This window comes from Pelecanus crispus, chromosome 3, assembly GCF_030463565.1.
Source record: "Pelecanus crispus isolate bPelCri1 chromosome 3, bPelCri1.pri, whole genome shotgun sequence".
NCBI lineage: Eukaryota > Metazoa > Chordata > Aves > Pelecaniformes > Pelecanidae > Pelecanus > Pelecanus crispus.
Genome location: NC_134645.1, coordinates 68,281,610 through 68,298,422, shown reverse-complemented (window position 1 = coordinate 68,298,422; position 16,813 = coordinate 68,281,610). Strand labels below are relative to the sequence as shown.

General features: G+C 42.5%; 1 protein-coding gene across 1 annotated transcript in view; it reads right to left on the bottom strand.

The window, feature by feature from the left end:
- SLC2A12 (solute carrier family 2 member 12) overlaps window positions 1-16,813 on the bottom strand; it is a 31,396-nt gene that overhangs the window by 13,778 nt on the left and 805 nt on the right. The window contains exon 2 of the mRNA XM_075708122.1: window positions 8,730-10,052. Within this exon, the coding sequence (XP_075564237.1) occupies window positions 8,730-10,052 (1,323 nt within the window). The remainder of the gene's footprint in view (window positions 1-8,729; window positions 10,053-16,813) is intronic.

Here is a 16,813-nt window from a genome sequence, read left to right as displayed (position 1 = left end):
AATATTGACTCAAATTGCTGTTTAAGTGGAGCATAGTATGCCAAAACACACGTAGTGCCCTACTTTTTCTAGGTAGTTCTTGGAGGGCCAAATTTTGTGCTCAGCAATAGCAGATTGAACCACCATTGTTGCAGAGACAGAGGAATATTGGCTGGGGCATGGTGTTGTCACTCCCTCTTTTCACAGTACCAAGGGCTCTGTCTTTCAGAAGGCAAAGCCTGATGTGCCAAGACTTTCTCTCACTCACATACTTAAAAGTAAAGTTATGAACAGGAACACAGATGTCAGTGAAAATGATGTCCCAGATTTCAGGTGTGCACCTCAGCGTATAGTTTAAGTTCAGTCTTAGGGCTGAATAAGGCTATTCTGCTCTTTACAAAACGGAGTCCTAAAATAATTAAGAAGCTCCTACTGACATGGCCATGTCTTATTGCTGCAAAAGCATTTTTTTCCTTATTATGACCTTTTTCAGACCTAAAAAAGCCTCCCAACCTTGTAGGTTCTATCAAGTTAGATAAGATTAACCTATTTGGCCGGTATTTTAGAGAACACCGCCTGCAATTTGAAATCCTATAATTCAGCATCCAACTATCAAAAAATATCTTAAATTGGCTTGCACTTCACTATTACCAGTCAGCCTGTGAAAATGCAAACCAATTCCTGGGTTAGCTGGAGTGTTAACAAGGGGCTTCAGATAAACCTTGTCTGGGGCAAGGAAATAGGGAGAAGTGCGCAATTAAAAATCTTTGTTTTATTTTTCATTTTGGCATGCCTTGTCTTTCTACTGCAGCTTGGTAGTACAGACGCTGTGAAATAAAGGCCATATGAGGCACCATTTGAATAGTACAGGGATAATGAACTAGATAAATACTAGGAGTGTCATATTGAAACCACATGGATGCATGCATTAAAAGATGATTCAGTACAGATGAACAGTGCTAGGAATCTTGTCATAAAACAAAGAATCCAAGATCATTTTTTAATTAACTAAAATAGGACTTTCTGTACTGATCCTCAGTGAAACATGCACATTTCCAAGGTTTATTATCCTGGTTCAGATCCAACAAAGCGTTTAAGCACTTGCTTATTTTTAAGCACTTGATTTAATCCCCACCACTATCTCTTTTTCCAGAGTAAACCACAAAACAACGTAAAATTGATGCTGCTCATTTCTGTGAAATTTAAGGCCAGGCCACAGCTGCTCTGCAAAATGCAGAAGCTCAAAATAAAACATTGCAAACAAATGTCATGGAAGGCAATGTTGAGCATGAATGCCTGTTAACATCAAATTCATGTGCACTATAAATTAATACAATAATACAGTTTTGTAAAAGCCTGAAATATTGCTCTAACATCAAAGATACTGATGTGAATTCTAGACACCCCTATCTTTTACCAGTGCTTTCCAAGCTAGTGCAAGGCCATACAGCTTACAATATTTCAAAGCACAGAACAACCAACTAAATCCATGGAGGGTCAGAATTTCCACACTGACAGTTCTCTTTCCCACAAGATTTTCCAGTTGCTGGTAGAGCATTTGGTGGCCAAGATTAAGTCCAAGAGCATTTTGGGGCAGAGAAAAAGCAGTCCTATGCAATCTGGATCATAAGGGTGGCAAGAGATATGACCTCTATGATCAAGTCCCTGGCCTGTTCAGTGTCATATGTGAAACCAGCTGTTCTGGGTTTTGTTACAGATACATTTAGTGACTGAGGTGAAAGACACAGAAAAGGTTCTGTGTTTAACCATGCTAATGAATCATGCTTTAACTCAGGTAGTCAATTAATCTGAGAATCACAACAGCAAAGTCAAGGGGACTGAACTTGTCTCCAGTGTAATTCTCTGGGCGTTAGGGGAATGTTCCAGCTCTGGATTTTGGCTTGCTTAACCCAATAAAACACATAAAGAAAGACCACCATAAACCACATAAGATTACATAAGAAGCACAGTGATGGATTGAAAGAGAGACTTATTTCCTTCCTCACCTCCATGGATTTCACTTTTCTTGTGAACCCTGGAGCTTTCTTACATCCTCCTTGATCCTTCTTGCCTGATCCTTCTTCCATCTTCCCCACTGTCCCCAGCATGGGTTTAAAGCTGCATTTAAATGACTTCAACAACTCACAATAAGATGTAGAAAAAACAAGTGGGTTTTTTACATGGGAATAGAGTAGAATAGAATAGCATAGAATAGAACAGAACAGAACAGAACAGAACAGAATAGAATAGAATAGAATAGTTTAGTTGGAAGGGATCTACAATGATCATCTAGTCCAACTGTCTGACCACTTCAGGGCTGACCAAATGTTAAAGCATGTTATATGTGGAATGCTATTACACAGTCTAATTTAGCTTCCTGATCACCCTAAACTCCCTCAATAGCCAGTGAGGAAAGGAGGACTGCACCAAAGGAGAGGTCAGAGAGCTGGGGGTCTGGGAGCCCCCTTAGGTGGAGAGAATATTTCCCTTTGTCGATTGTCTGAGGAATCTGGCTCCCACATCAGTTAAATTTCCAAACATGTTGAAACATCTGTTCCATTTTAGGTATAAATTAGCTCAGTTTTAAAGCATCCATTCAAGCTGATATAAATTTAACTCCGATATATTCAATATGACAAATCTGCCCAGGCTTAAACTAGAAATGGACATCTCTTATCCCAAACTAGTTTTTCATCAGTAAAAATTTGCTCCTAAGATTTGCCCTCACTAGGGCCTTGCCTTCACTGACTTCCCTGCATGGGTTTTGTTCCTCACGGGGCCAATAACCCACACAGACAGCTCCCACAGCAGCGAGATGGTGCGTCTCAGCAGGGCTAGCTGGAGAGCATAGTCACTGCCCCTTTTTGGGGGAACCCAGGCTGGGGGACTTGAAGGTGCAATCCCAGGACCCTCCCGTGGGAGGAATTTCTTCAGTGTGAAACTAGAAATCCAAGGGCAGCCTGGTGGTCTGCCATCCTTCCCTGTGCCAAGATCATATGGGTGCTTAAACCTGGGGCCCAAGCATCCACATTAAAGCTGAATGGAAAGCAGACAAAAAAACAGTCTTTAGCAACAGGTAACTCAGAAGGGAAGCCATTTCCCTTCTGAGCCTTGGCTGTGAGACCAGGTTTCCTGATGAAGAAAGTGACTGTAGTGACCACAGGCTGCTGGTTTGTTAACCTGTGTAGATGCATGTGGGGATTTGTCCATCCCTCTCTTGTGCCTGCCCCAACAGCCTTGAATCTGCCTGCTAACTTCAGCCAGGCAGTTGTATGTACCTCTGCACCCACCCACACACCACAGGGAGATGTTAGGGGTCCCCAAATGCAGGAGGAGCTTCAGTCCGAGGTGGCTGTGAGTCAGCAGCTGGGAGTCCATCAGGGAGACATCCTGGGGGGAACTGCTGTTCCCAAAAGCTCCCCTCATTTTGTGGGTCCTGTGCTTGCCCCTGCCTAGTATATGGTCCTCAGACATGCTTCGAATCCACTGCAGGTCTGGACTTCACAGCCCTGGACACTGGCGAGGTGCTCCCACAGCCAGCTGGTCCCCTGGTTTGTGGGTAATGTGCTCAATTCAGAATTTAAAAGGAAACACTGCTGTGAATGGAGTGATGAGCATGCAATTTTTTTCCAGTTTTCCAATCCGAAATATTCACCTGATGGCTGAGTCTAGCAGATGGCGACAGAGGGCATAATATCCCAGTCTGAGAAGGCTTCCCATGGGTATTTAATTCCACTATTTAACAGGTTTTAATCAATACCAAAGTACTACCAGTCCTACGAGCACCCACTCATGGGAGCTGTGCTTCAATAGGACTGTAACTGCTGTGTGGAGAAACAGGGTTTGCACTAAGTTCTAAAACCTTCCTCCAAGACCCTATTATGCACTTACTTGTTGACCACAGATATGTTAAAAATATTTTTTAGATTTTATATGTACATGGATGGGTACATGTGGTCTTTTTTGTGCCAAGCCCTGAAACCCAGAAGACATTTCTCCAGCTGCAGACACTGATCTGCCTCAGGTGTGTTGTGGCCACAGCTGTGTGTGTGCCAAGTGGGCTCTGAGCGCTTGGGGCTGGGGCATCCCTGCAGCTCTGAGAAACCCCCTGGAAGAGGAGGCTGTGATGGCCTCCAAGAGCTCTGAGAGTTTGGCCCTTGGCTTTGGAGTGCCACACAAAGCTGGCGGCTGCTCTAGGACATGCAGTAATAGAACATCTTCAGTTCCAGGTTGGCAGAGACATGAATACCTTCGGACTTTATGCATCTAAATGGTTTTGAGAATGATTCACATCATTAAACTGCCCCTCAATCCCACTTGTAGGTGCTTTTTTTGATTTGCATCTGCACTCTCAGCATCAACTGCTGTGACATCGATTGAACTGATGTGATTTACACCAGCAGATTATCTCAAAGTTCATTGGCCAACTGCCTAAACACCTATGCAGTCATACAGAAACATATTTAAAGGAGTGACAGAGGAGGAAGAGCTCTTTTGTGCAAGGCACCAATGCCGTATGTGCAGTCCAAATGCACACATTCAACACCACCCTCTCAATAAAAGTGTTCTCCACTCCACAGCAAAAAATGCCTGTGATGTGCATGCATCCCCTTGAACTGCACTCCCACAATACGTGTAAAGACATAATGCCCAAGTCCTGTTTTGCTCACTTGCTTTTTACTTGCTAGAACAAATTCAGACTGGGAAAACAGGTGCTCTGTTGGGAGCAGACTGAGTTTGCATTACTTGCTTCTCAGCTTAGGACTTGTTGGAACCCCTCTGATTTTTTGTTCAATAAAGAGTACTGCCTCCAGACCACACTGCATCCCTGTATTGATGTGTATGGTGCTACTGTCTCTCTTTCAGCTACTTATTGGCAAGATCACCCAGTGAGACCTCCTCACTCAGGTGATATGTAGGAAAATATGGAGGGAAGTTGTCCCTATTTAGTCTCTGATCCTAAATGGTGCAAAAGGAGATGATCAGGGCAGAGAAACAGATCTTTGGTAATGGGTGCCATCTGACACCTGAATCTGAATTTTGTTTGTCAGGTCCGTGAGGAAAGCAGAAGGGCTCTGAGCACCCATTCTGTTTCAGAAAGGCTAGAGCTGCCCTACAGTTGTTAACCAAGAGAACTCTCTTGCACATGCTTCATCCAACCCCAAAAGTCCCGCATTTACAGCCATTTTGGAAAATAAGTCTGATACTCCAGGAGTCTGGCTTTCCTGGTTCCTGCAACTCAACATCTACCACACAACAGTGATGAGTGAAGGAGGTGACATCTCTTTATAAGAAAGGACCACTATTTTTTGCCCCTCAAGTGGTTTGAACAGAGCATCTGGCAAATTAGATGTTCTGCAACTATTTCAGTTAACTCTGTGTCATTTAGTAAGTGGTCATGCATGGTCGTGGCCCTGACTAGAATTTCTCTGTGTGTCCTTTGTGTTAAATTAATTTTCAGGGTCACACTGAGCTTTTAGCTTGGATGACGAATTGGTCATCTACCCCCACACTGCACATATCTCATTAGCCTGCACGCACTGCTCCTTGTGCAAGGCATAGCAGCATTTCTGCAAGGCTCAGATTTCTCCTGTCCCCCCCTCCACATACAGCAGGTTTGAATGCCTCTCTTTGCAAACATGCACTGAAAACAATGAAGACCCCCTCTCGTACTCCTCACCCTTCATGCAGCAGCCAGAGAAAGGTTTCTCTTAGGCTCTGCAGGCATCTTTCCCGGGTGAGAATGGTTGATCCTCATTTGACCTTTCTGATATATAGACAAACGTAACTCAAGACAAAGATGGGTGTCAGGTAAGTGCCCTTAGCTAATAACTGCCTTGAAATGCCTCTGCAAACACCCCTGGAGAGACAGCATGTGTTGTTCTGCGATGTGATACAACACTGATTTGTTGCATCTACAAAACGTCCTCATAATTGTGTGAAATTGAGTGTGAACAAGCAGTTGAATCGCAGTTCATCAAACATAATTAATCTGAAACAGAGCAGCAGAAATACTCCTTTTATCTTGCCTAAGGGTTGATGATATAAATACAGAGCACCCCAGAATCAAAAAAGTGACTAAGCAGATGCTTGCTAGTCTGGAATTCTTTTATAATGCAAAAATGGCTTTTATTTCTCACTGTCTATTTTTGAGTGCTCATCACTGTGCTGCCTGGGTGCTTTGATAAATGGCAATAAATATATTTAGCATATGTTTAGTTCATTAAAAAAGCCATCTACTTCATGTAATTTGGAGACAAAAGAGAAATCATGGAAAAATACAACATTTATAAATGTCTGCTATTCAAATCTGGACTGTAACTAGCTCTTTGACCAGAGTCCCAAAAAAGGAAGGGGGAAAAAAAGGACAAAGTAAGTAAAAAAAAAGATGATAGAGCTCAGGTTGTGTGATCTGCCCTATGAAGAGTGTGCCATTTTCCTAATGGTGCTACATAGACTCTCCTTTATCCCCACAGAACATAATGCAGTATAGACTCAAAATGAAGTGGGTCTTTTGTTCCAGAAATGGCCTTGTGAAGTGGAGGGAAAAGAACAAGATCCTCTCTGCCTGCTCTTTGTCCAAAAGAGGCTGATTTGATCTGTAGGTTACAGACACATCTCCAGCACTGCCTTCACCTTAGCCAGCAGGACAGGCAGACGCTGCACAGAGTATGAGATTTTTATGTGGAACATATAGCGGTGTGGGGGTTACAGTGCTTCTGTCCCCAGGTGCCCGGGCATCCCCTGGCCACAGCAGCCAGTGAGTGCAGCCTTGATGCCTCCCTTCCGTTGCAGAGCAGACAGTGGCTAATGGCCTGGTGCAGACCACAGACCAGATTTAGAGATGAATAACATAAACATGTTACAACTGTTTACCTTATATAAGCAGAGGGGCTCTTTTTTTCTTTGCACTAAGAAAGGCATAAGAAATATGAGGATAAGAAAGCTAGGCTTTTAAAATACATTCAAGGATTTGGACTCCAAGCAGTAGATGTCGAAGGCTGCTATAAGACACATTATAACCTTGCATCCCAAGCCAGACTATTTAATCACAATAGATCCTTTGCAGATTCCAACAATCTCTTGATTCTCTGACCCTTGCATTTTCTATACATTGTCAATTTTAACTGAAGAGTGCACATTTAAAGGCACGGAAGTGTCTTGAAAGTACTTATCTGCAATTTGAAATACCTGTATCTCTCCTAGACCTGGCCTTCATTTGCTGCGCAAACGCATCTGTCAGTTTAAATTTCCTCACCGTGTATCATACGTGATTTCAACATGCTGGAGCTGATACGGTGCCTGTTCTTTCCCATTTGCTGTTTGAGAACGCTTGTGCTTTTAGTCAAGAAAGAGGTCAGCAAACAAGCATGGGCCTCAAAGACATCTCAGATTAGCCTGGCAAACACACCCCAGTTTCTGTAGCCCTCAAGGAAGTAGATGTTGTTATCATTAACTTCACATTAGGCCAACTCAAATGACTAGGAACCCATTTACAGCCAGGTCAGCAGGAAAGCAGCTTTCAACAGGAGGCCAAGCCTGAACGTGTGCCCCTGCCTTGAGGGTCATTAAATGTGTGTTTGAAACACCCAAGTAAAAGCTCAAGTAACATTTTCTTTTCAGGGCTGCACCCCTGGTTTTGAACCTATGTCACTGAAAGCAGAATCCAGCCCCAAGATGGCCTGCAAGGGAGGGAATAATGCTACAATAACACAGTCAAGCTCACTGCCCTGGCAATGAATGCTTATCTCACGCTGCTCTCTCAGTGAGTAATGTTTAAAATAAATAAATACTGCAGGGGAGTTGCTGTTAGTGCAATTGTTGGGTTGTATTCTTGTGGCAAGCTTTTTATCATAATAGTGCAGCGGGAGTACAGTGTGTTTGCAAGGCAAGTTTGAGCCAGGGCACAAAAGCACATAAAGTCTGTTAATAAATAATGGACTCTGTGCATGTGGGTTTTGCAGTGTGGCTTAAAAAATCAGCCCTTTCAAAGTACAATAATATGCAAGCGTTGTTGAAACAAAACAAAACAAAATAAAATGGAGAAATTTAATTGCTAGTCCCTGGGAATGGCAGACATGTTCTCCTCTGGAGAAAGTGGGAACCATGCAAGTGTGATGGCAGCTGCAGCAGTACCTCGGTTGTACAGTGACACGCCTTTGCATTCTTCCACTTGTGCTGTAAAGCACAGGTGGGGGCAATGATACTACAGTTTGCTCATGAACTATGATACCTTGAATGTCTTTCCTATATCTGAAGACTATTATACAATCAGGGGTCCAGATCCTCAGCGGGACTCAGGCATGCTGGCATTTCATGGATTTGATGGCATCATACCATACGGAGGTCTAGGGCTTATCATTATTTTGGGTTTATGAGTTAGCAGCAGGAAATGCCTACATTTTAGCCTTCCCAATGTAAGGACGCAATAGACTAGGAAGAAGATAGATAGCCAGGGGCCCCATAATTTCGCTGTACCAAGCTCACAGCAGTTCTTCACTGAAGAGAAGCAGTTAATTTCACTGAATTGAAGGGAGATTAGGCCATTGACTTTAATGGGCAGGAGCTCTTCCTAAAAAGCACATTCCAGGCCCACCAGGACAGTCTGTGACAATACCAGCTCATATTAGCAGAAAACACTGCTTTGCCCAACTTGGGAACTGCCTGATCACAAGCTGGACAGGTCATCCCAGCACTTAATCCATTTGTAAGTAAATCATTACAAAGAGTTAGAAAAATGGAACACTTACTTGGTCCAAGACCTATGGAAAATGCAGCAACATAAACAAGCAGACTGGCCAGTGAGAGCCATTTCAGGAAAACGGGAACCTCCCCACTTTCCATGTGGGACCCTGTTGTGCTTTTGCCTCCTGCCAGGGCAGTCCTGTTCAGTTCTCCTGTCCTGGCAACATCTGGGCTTCTCTGCATATCAAATGACAATATTTCTGGTGAAGCCATGCTAGCAAAGAGGTCCTTGAGACTCCCATTGGTGGCACCAGTGAGGTTTCCTGGTCTCTGGAGAAAGAAATCCTCTGGAGATTGGCTTCTACAGACAGTGGTGAAATTCACATGTATGTTACGGTTCACTAAGCCCATAGTGACCAAAGATACTGCCATAACAGAAGAGCCAATACACAGAAAAGTTTTACTTCCAACTTGATCCACAAAAACCGTGGCTGGGACTGTGCTGACCACTTTAACAACTCCAACTCCAGTAGAAGCCAAACTGGCAGCTTCGTTGCTCTGGAACCCAACTGACTTCAACACAGTTGATGCATAAAACAAAATGTTGGGTTGCCCAGTTGTTTGCACAAAAAAGACTAGAGTGAGTCCTACCAACATTCGCGCCCTCATGTTGTTTTTTGAACGAAACAGGTCCAAGAAACTATACTGATGTTCATCTTTCAGGGAAGACTTGATCGCAGTAAGTTCTTTAGTAGCATCTGATGTTTCCCGTAGCCTCTCCAGTACTTTTTTTGCAGCTTCATCGTTATTCTTCATGACAAGAAACCGAGGACTTGGAGGAAGGAAATACATGGCAATAGCCTGCAAAGCACCTAATGGAATCACAAGGCCAAACATGTACTTCCAGCCATGAGATATGCTGGCAAATGCATAATTTGAAATATAGGCAAACAGAATGCCTGTCACAATCATGAGTTCATTTAATGATATGAGGAGGCCTCTTCTGTGCTGTGGGGCGATCTCAGCAATATACACACATGTTGCAATTGATGATAATGATATGGAAATACCTATGGCAATCCGTCCCACAATAAGTATCCCATATGATTCATAGGGCAATAAAATCAGACTCCCCAGCACAAGTAAAGAAGATGCAATAATAATAGCAAGTCTCCTTCCAAATTGGTCTATCAGGAATCCACCAGTAAAGGATGCAAATAAGGCCCCAAAAAGCAGGGAACTTACAACGATTTCCTGCTCTTTGCAAGAGAGTGCTAATATGCTGCTCATCTGAAGAAGAGCTCCAGAGATAAGGCCCAACTCGTAACCCATCAGAAGTCCACTTATGGCAGCAACAGCAGAAGATAGAAAAGTAAATGTTCCACAGCCTGAAATAAGAGAAAAAACACAAAAACTTGAAAGTGTGACTTCTGCAACATTCTGACAACTAATAATAACTTTATTTGATATACCAGTCCAAAAAATCTTTTTGTAACTTTTCGGCAAAGCACTTAGGTGCATACAAACCCAGCAGCAATGGTGACATAAAAGGCTATTTTTGAAAAGAAAAGAAAAAAAAATCATATAAACCCCCTTTAATGCTTTTGGGTACCTTATCTTCCTGATCATAAGTCAATAAGGTTTTGTTCAGGCCCTAAATAATTAAACCTTCTGCCTCAGAATATCATTGCAAAAGGCAACACTTACAATATAACCTTTTGGTGAGAAACAAATTTTTGCCTCAAGATGTTCTCAGTATTTTTCCTGTACTGAATTGAGGAAGTCTTGTCCACCCAACTAGTGTGCCATGGGCAAGGAAAGCAATAATAAACATAAACCAAATGGAGATTATATGTCCACTTTAAAACAAACTCATTTTATACAACTGCGATTCATTGTTTATTGTTACAAGATAGATTTGACTGATCAAATTCTACTAACTGTGAAGCCTTTTGCACCCTAAACTTTGAGGAATATATCAGTTTGTTATTGTTGGTCTTGTTCTTTCTCCCAGCACGATTTTCCTCTCATCATGATGTTGGCTGCCACACAACTAGGAAAAGAATAAATTGACTTCTGATTTTCTGGTTAGTTGGAGAGATAGGACATGTCTGAGGAGAGGTAGCTTTTGCAGCATGACAGAGTCCGTATTTCAGTTAAGTCTCCTGGAACAAGTACTTTCCAGCTTGGCTGGAAAGTGGTGTATGGTCTAATTGAAAATGATACATAGACTTTGTTTATTTTTAGCTTATTTTTCTAAGGCATTAAGGCTCTTTGATCACGCTGACTGCCTGGAGTTCCTTGCCAATAACTTTTGAGCGCATTGGTGAGGATCAGTCCCATTTGACAGAGGATACTACTTTTCTAAAGCAAATGGTGGAAAGAGAGAAGGAGAGCAACCCTAGCAGTATGTCTGCACTACTAAAATAAACAGTGCCAGAGCCCAGGCCCGGACCCTGGCATGTGGCCATGTATCTTACTAAATTGCTGGCATGGTCCCTGGCGTGGTTCTGCCCCAAGCCACCTCGTGCTCTCCTAACAATTCCCAGAGGCAGGAGGCAGTCTGGCTGCCGGCGAGCCCACCATCACACCCTGCAGCCACTCCACAGGAGTCTGGGTTATTTTGGAGGGTAGCAGAGTGTAATTGTGTGAATATAAGCTGTGCCTCTGGGGTCAGGGGAGATGTGTAAGCCCATTAAGTCTATTAAGATAAGTATCGCCTGCTAGCTCTCTTACCTGGCTCTCCATTTGCTCCCTTTGAGCCAAGCAGAAGCCAAGCGGCAGCAGCCCCGAGCTGCTGAGTGCACCCAGCGCACCTCAGCCCACTCTGCCTCTGGGCTCCGGTGGCTGGCAAACCAGAGAAAGACAAGAGATGGGCAAAACCCACACGGTTTTGTTATGATGGGATGTGAGGGCACTGGGGAAATGGGAGTATTGTGAGAAGTCTTTCAGAAGGTGGGGGTGGATGGTTGATTTATTGTGATGGAGGTGGGACAGCTTGAAGAAAATGTCAGAAACAAATTTGCAAAATGCTCTGGTGATGAAACAATCTTTTTTTGTATTGTTGTTATCCATGTCTGTATCATGTCTAAAGCTTTTTCTTCCTTTATGTCAGCAGTATCCGAGAACATTGCACTTATTTTAAACTGAGGTTAGTGCATGGGTTAGGGCAAGGTCCTGCTGTACTTCCTTCACACGCTGAACAGCGCTTCAGTGGAAGTACTACTGACTCCAATTAAGCTGCTTTGTGCTATATGTGCTCCATCCTCCAATGCACTCATGCAATATACGTTTTATCATAGCAAAACCTAATTTTTCCCTCTCCTTTATACTTTTGACTTGCCTGCTTGCTGTATATTACTAGATCTGGAAAATATACAATTTTAATGAATCCTGGCTGGAAATCAGGGCTGGTAACAGCACAGCATTGTGCTGAATGAATGAGCTTGGGTATCAGAAGCTACACTGCTAATTTGATCATGGTGCTCTGCCCAAACTACTGCTCAGTGCTGGTATTTGTACTTTCTTGGATATCTCTGTATGTTATGTCATTGAGCCATATAGATTTAACCTAAGATTTTGCTTTAATGTATATATTATGAAGCCAAGACACCATTATGGTCATCCAGTCTGACACTCATGAACAGCTCATGTTTAACTCATGTTTAATTAAACTCATGTTTAAATGGCATTTGATTTGAACTAGGCCGTTTAAAATATTCAGCTTTGATTTTAAAATTGCTAGTGGTTGAAAGCCAATTACTTTAAGTCATAAGTTGTCCCAATGGTTAATTACTTTCACTGTAAATTATCTGTAAATTATTTCTAGGCTTAATTTCTGCAGCTTCAGTTTCCAGCCATCAGATCCCATTCTCTATTTGCCTGCACTTAGCTGTGTTCACTAAGTACAAAATGATAGCCTGTCATTGAGTCATCCCACAGACCTCTCCTTGATAAGCTACTTAGCCTGTGAGGCTTTACAAGTTTGCCAGTCCCATAAGTAATCAAAGCCCTGTTCTCTGAACTCTATCCAGATTATCAACTTCTTCAATAAATTGCGAGCTGGGCCCAGTGCTCCTGCAGTGGATGCACAGTGCCAGATAGGAACTTGACATAATTGTCCCACTCTGGTGGACATTTCCCCCTCTACTACTCTAAGGATTGTCACAGCCATGTACAGGAGCTCATCTTCTGCTGGTTATTCTCCAGGACAACCAACTTCTTTTCTGACTGGGTTCTTTCCAAGGCATTGCCTTTCCTTTAAATATGGCCTGCCTTCTCACATCCTAGCTAGGAATGCAAATCACTTTACATTTGTCTGTATTAAAACACATAGGATGGATTCGACTTACCTAACTGTGAGAGATCTACAGCATCTCTAGATTTCTTCTGTAACCACTTGTGAAAAATAGGCACTTCTAGATGTCTGAAGTAGGTCAGATGCCTATTTCTCTCCATTGCCTATAAAAGGAATCTGTGTGGCTTGCTCAGATACAGATGTCTAAAGTTAGCAGAGAGGAACCCCAGACAGCACATTCCTTCAGTCAGTAGGCCAAGCCAGCAACATATCCCATTTATTAATCACCCGTCACCTTTATCACCCGCAAATAATCCATTACTATCTTCTTCCAGGCAACTGAGAAAAAACGGTAAGTAACAGAGGGACAAAAACTGAGTTTAAGGCTCTCCAGCAGAAACACAGCAGCGTGGGCAGCATCTCCTACTGATACTTTGAGGTCTGTGTCCTGCACAGCTTTTAATTCTTTAAATGTGCAACTGTCAGTTTTGTATGGTTCCAGTTTCTGATTCAAAATGAGAGTGCCAAGTCAAATATCTTGATGGAGTCCACCATCAGCACTGTTCTTTACAATCCAGCCTGTGCTCTCCTCAGCCTGTGGTCCTCAGATCAGAGCAACCGAGGTGATTATTTATTTTTAATCCAAGAGGCTGTACAAGCTGGGTGTGGAGCTTGGACACCTGGGAAGTTGCTAGGGAAGCACTCAAGCCCATATATTTCTTGCTTCTCCAAGCACAGCAGCTTGACCAATGTCTTAATGTTTCTTTGGTTTGTTTTTACTGGGTCAACTGGTATCCTTGTTCATATGTCCAGTGACATATGCCCACAGTCGGATAGAAATAGTGGAGGGCTGTAACTAAAGCAGACCCCTGAATGAAAAGCAGATTCTGATGCAATGCAGAGGGAGACACATTGTCTTTTTGCATTAGCAGCAGCAAACTCAGTAGTTAACTCAGTGTCTCTTGTCCCTCACATGCACTATTCTGCTGAGAAATATCTTCATATCACTATGAGGTTTTGTTATAGCTGCTGTACCTAAGACTTGCCTGCTCAGAACTGCCTGCTGAGTTGAACCCTGAAACCTCTGCTCAGTTTTCCTTCATGGTGTTCCTCCAGACAAAATTCCCTCTGACTTCAGCATATGTTTTGCTTTAACATTTCTAGATAAAGCATGTTGCAGTAGTTGTACTCACAATCCTTTTAAGTGCCACTTTTAATGAAGTTGCTGGCAGTTCTTAGGCATTCCTTTTTTTAAAAAAAGCCTCTTAAAATGTATATTCCTCTTATTTTTATGAGATGCCTGCGAAATACATGGCAGTGTGCCATCCAGGGGAATAAAATATTTTAATGATAGCTTCCAGAGAAATTTCTCCTTCTGCCTGCAGCAAACACGATGGCTAACGAGTGTGTGGCTGGTATGTGACAAGTGATTGGAAAGTCTATTCTCTAGTTTCCCCATGTAAACAAAATGGTTTCTCACAACTGTTACTCAGGTCAAAAGCAGCACTACTTGGCAAACAAACTTGTCTTTAAGAACGTTTGCTGGAAATGTTTATGCTTGGTTCTTGAAAAGGAGACCAAGTGCAGTTGTAGTATAGCACAGTGGACTGCTGATGAGACTGGATGCGGCCAAGTAGTGAGGGTGTGCCCCTTTACTTATTTTCAAGCACATACTTGCGAAAATACAGTCCTTCCAAAGGCAAAATATTTGGTCTGTGCATGTATTTTATCGGCATTACGGATAAATGATCTGTGCCAGGGAAGATCTGCAAGCAGGCTGAGCTGGGAAACACCACTCTTCCCCCACTTCATGTGCAGGAGAGCTATGGGAAAGGTGCCTGGGAGCCCTTTCCACCTCACCTTGGCAGTGAGACACTCCACGTTAGTCCACATACTGAGATTTTTGTGATGTAGTTTTTCTTCCCTTTCTCGCAAGAGAACATGCAGTGTGCGTACAGAAAACTAGTGGAATGGAGTGGGATGGGAGGGAGAGTTTACTTGTTTATGAGACCTGTGCAAATCGATCTATTTTGGTAGGAGGGGACTCAACAGTCTCTTCCAACATGGTGCTTTCTTCTATTGACTTTGATATAATCTGAGGTGAGAAATGTCTCGATCTGGGAGGGCAGGGAAGTATTTTACTGGAAGGTCAAATACATGTTCTTTAAATCCTTGGGGATTCTTTGATCTATTTAGACATTTGGAAGGTGAAATCAAGTTCTGTCAACCCTTGGTTAGTAAGCACAGGTTAGAAAATCATGATGAGTTGAGTGCATTGCATAGATATGAATCTACAGCATGGAATCTCCCTTTTTCAATAGAAAAAGGCATCTACTTTTATCCATGATAAATCTTAAAACTACAGCATAGGTATCTGAAAATTTTAAGCTGTCTTTAACAACATATTTTTTCTCCATCTGTGTGCTGTCTGATATAGAAAAAGTTTGCCTTTACAGGGAAATAGTGTTTAAAATTCCCCAAATTGTCTTTAGAGGAGCATTTTGCTAAAGAGTATAGCTTGCAGATCACATGGTTTTATAGGATAAATATTTAATGGCATGTGTTGGGAATTGTTTCATAATTGAATCATGGTTTTGTTTCTTGTAAAAGGTGATTATCCCGTTTTTATGCCATCATGATCTTTGCTGCACTGCCACAGTCATCTTCTCTGTCTCATCCAGTTGTCTGGTGTAAAGAGATACACATATATTATGCAGTTGATCTGTTCTAATGCCTGAGGTTTCTTTAGATCCAGTAGCTGGTCAGTATATGCATTTCTCCTATTAGCTAGGATACATCTGATCTAACCGTCCATCTAGAAGTCTGGCATGGGATCTAAAACAGTTACCCAATAAGACCCTATGGGATGACACAAATGGTGGTTTTGGGACAAAGTTATGGTGCAAGCAGAGCTGAAGAATCTCAGAAAATATTAAATTTACCCAAAAATAGTGTCAGGGCCATGTGGGATCATGACCATTTGACAAATGTGACTCCTCCTTCCCAAGTGTGAAAGGCAAAACAAAACCAACTATTTTGTAAATGGAACTAAAAAAGAAGCAGAAGGAAGCTAATGTATCACACATTTTCACACATCTAAGTTCCTGTGATGTTGGGAAGCATTGTATACTTTGTACAGCATAAGCCCCATGAATGTATTGTGTGAGTAACATTTGAATTTCATGAACAAAAGCCCCCTGGCACTGATGGAAAGACAGGGAATGCAGATCCTGGACAGACCCACCCTTGCCATCGCTCCATCTCTCAGTGCTCGGCCATCTATTTTCATTATGTCAACAGGCAGCCTGGCCCTTCATTACATTAAATGGGATTTGGGTTTTGTTTTGTTATTTTCCAGTAAGAAACAACATGTTCTTTTAATTCCTAGCTAGGTATATATAAATTCCTCAGGTTACTGCTTTAATTTCTGAGGGTAAGGCCAAGTGTATAATTTCCGCATACTCTTCTAGCCATAGTCCTTGTGCTGCAGTAACTTTGCTGTCTGTTTATTGTAACTGCTGTGCTTCCCTTTGATAAGGTTATCCTATAGCCATCTGCATTGCTCCCCCCATACCCTAAGGTAATGTTAAATAGGTCTGCACACTGACTGGCTTTCTGTTCTTGATTAACTGCTGCTTCCTCTGCTTCCAGGTATCAGTAGATGTTGCTGGACTGATCGCTATTACACTCCAGCAAAGCATTTGTGCCCGTGGTGTCTGAACATACATGGGTTAGTCAGTTCATTCATTTTTAATTGAACAAAACCTGCTCAGGACATAGTCATTTCTGGCTTACAGTCGTGATTTCCTCTTTGAGCAAAGCTGTCTTGTGGGTGAGAAATGTCACAATTGT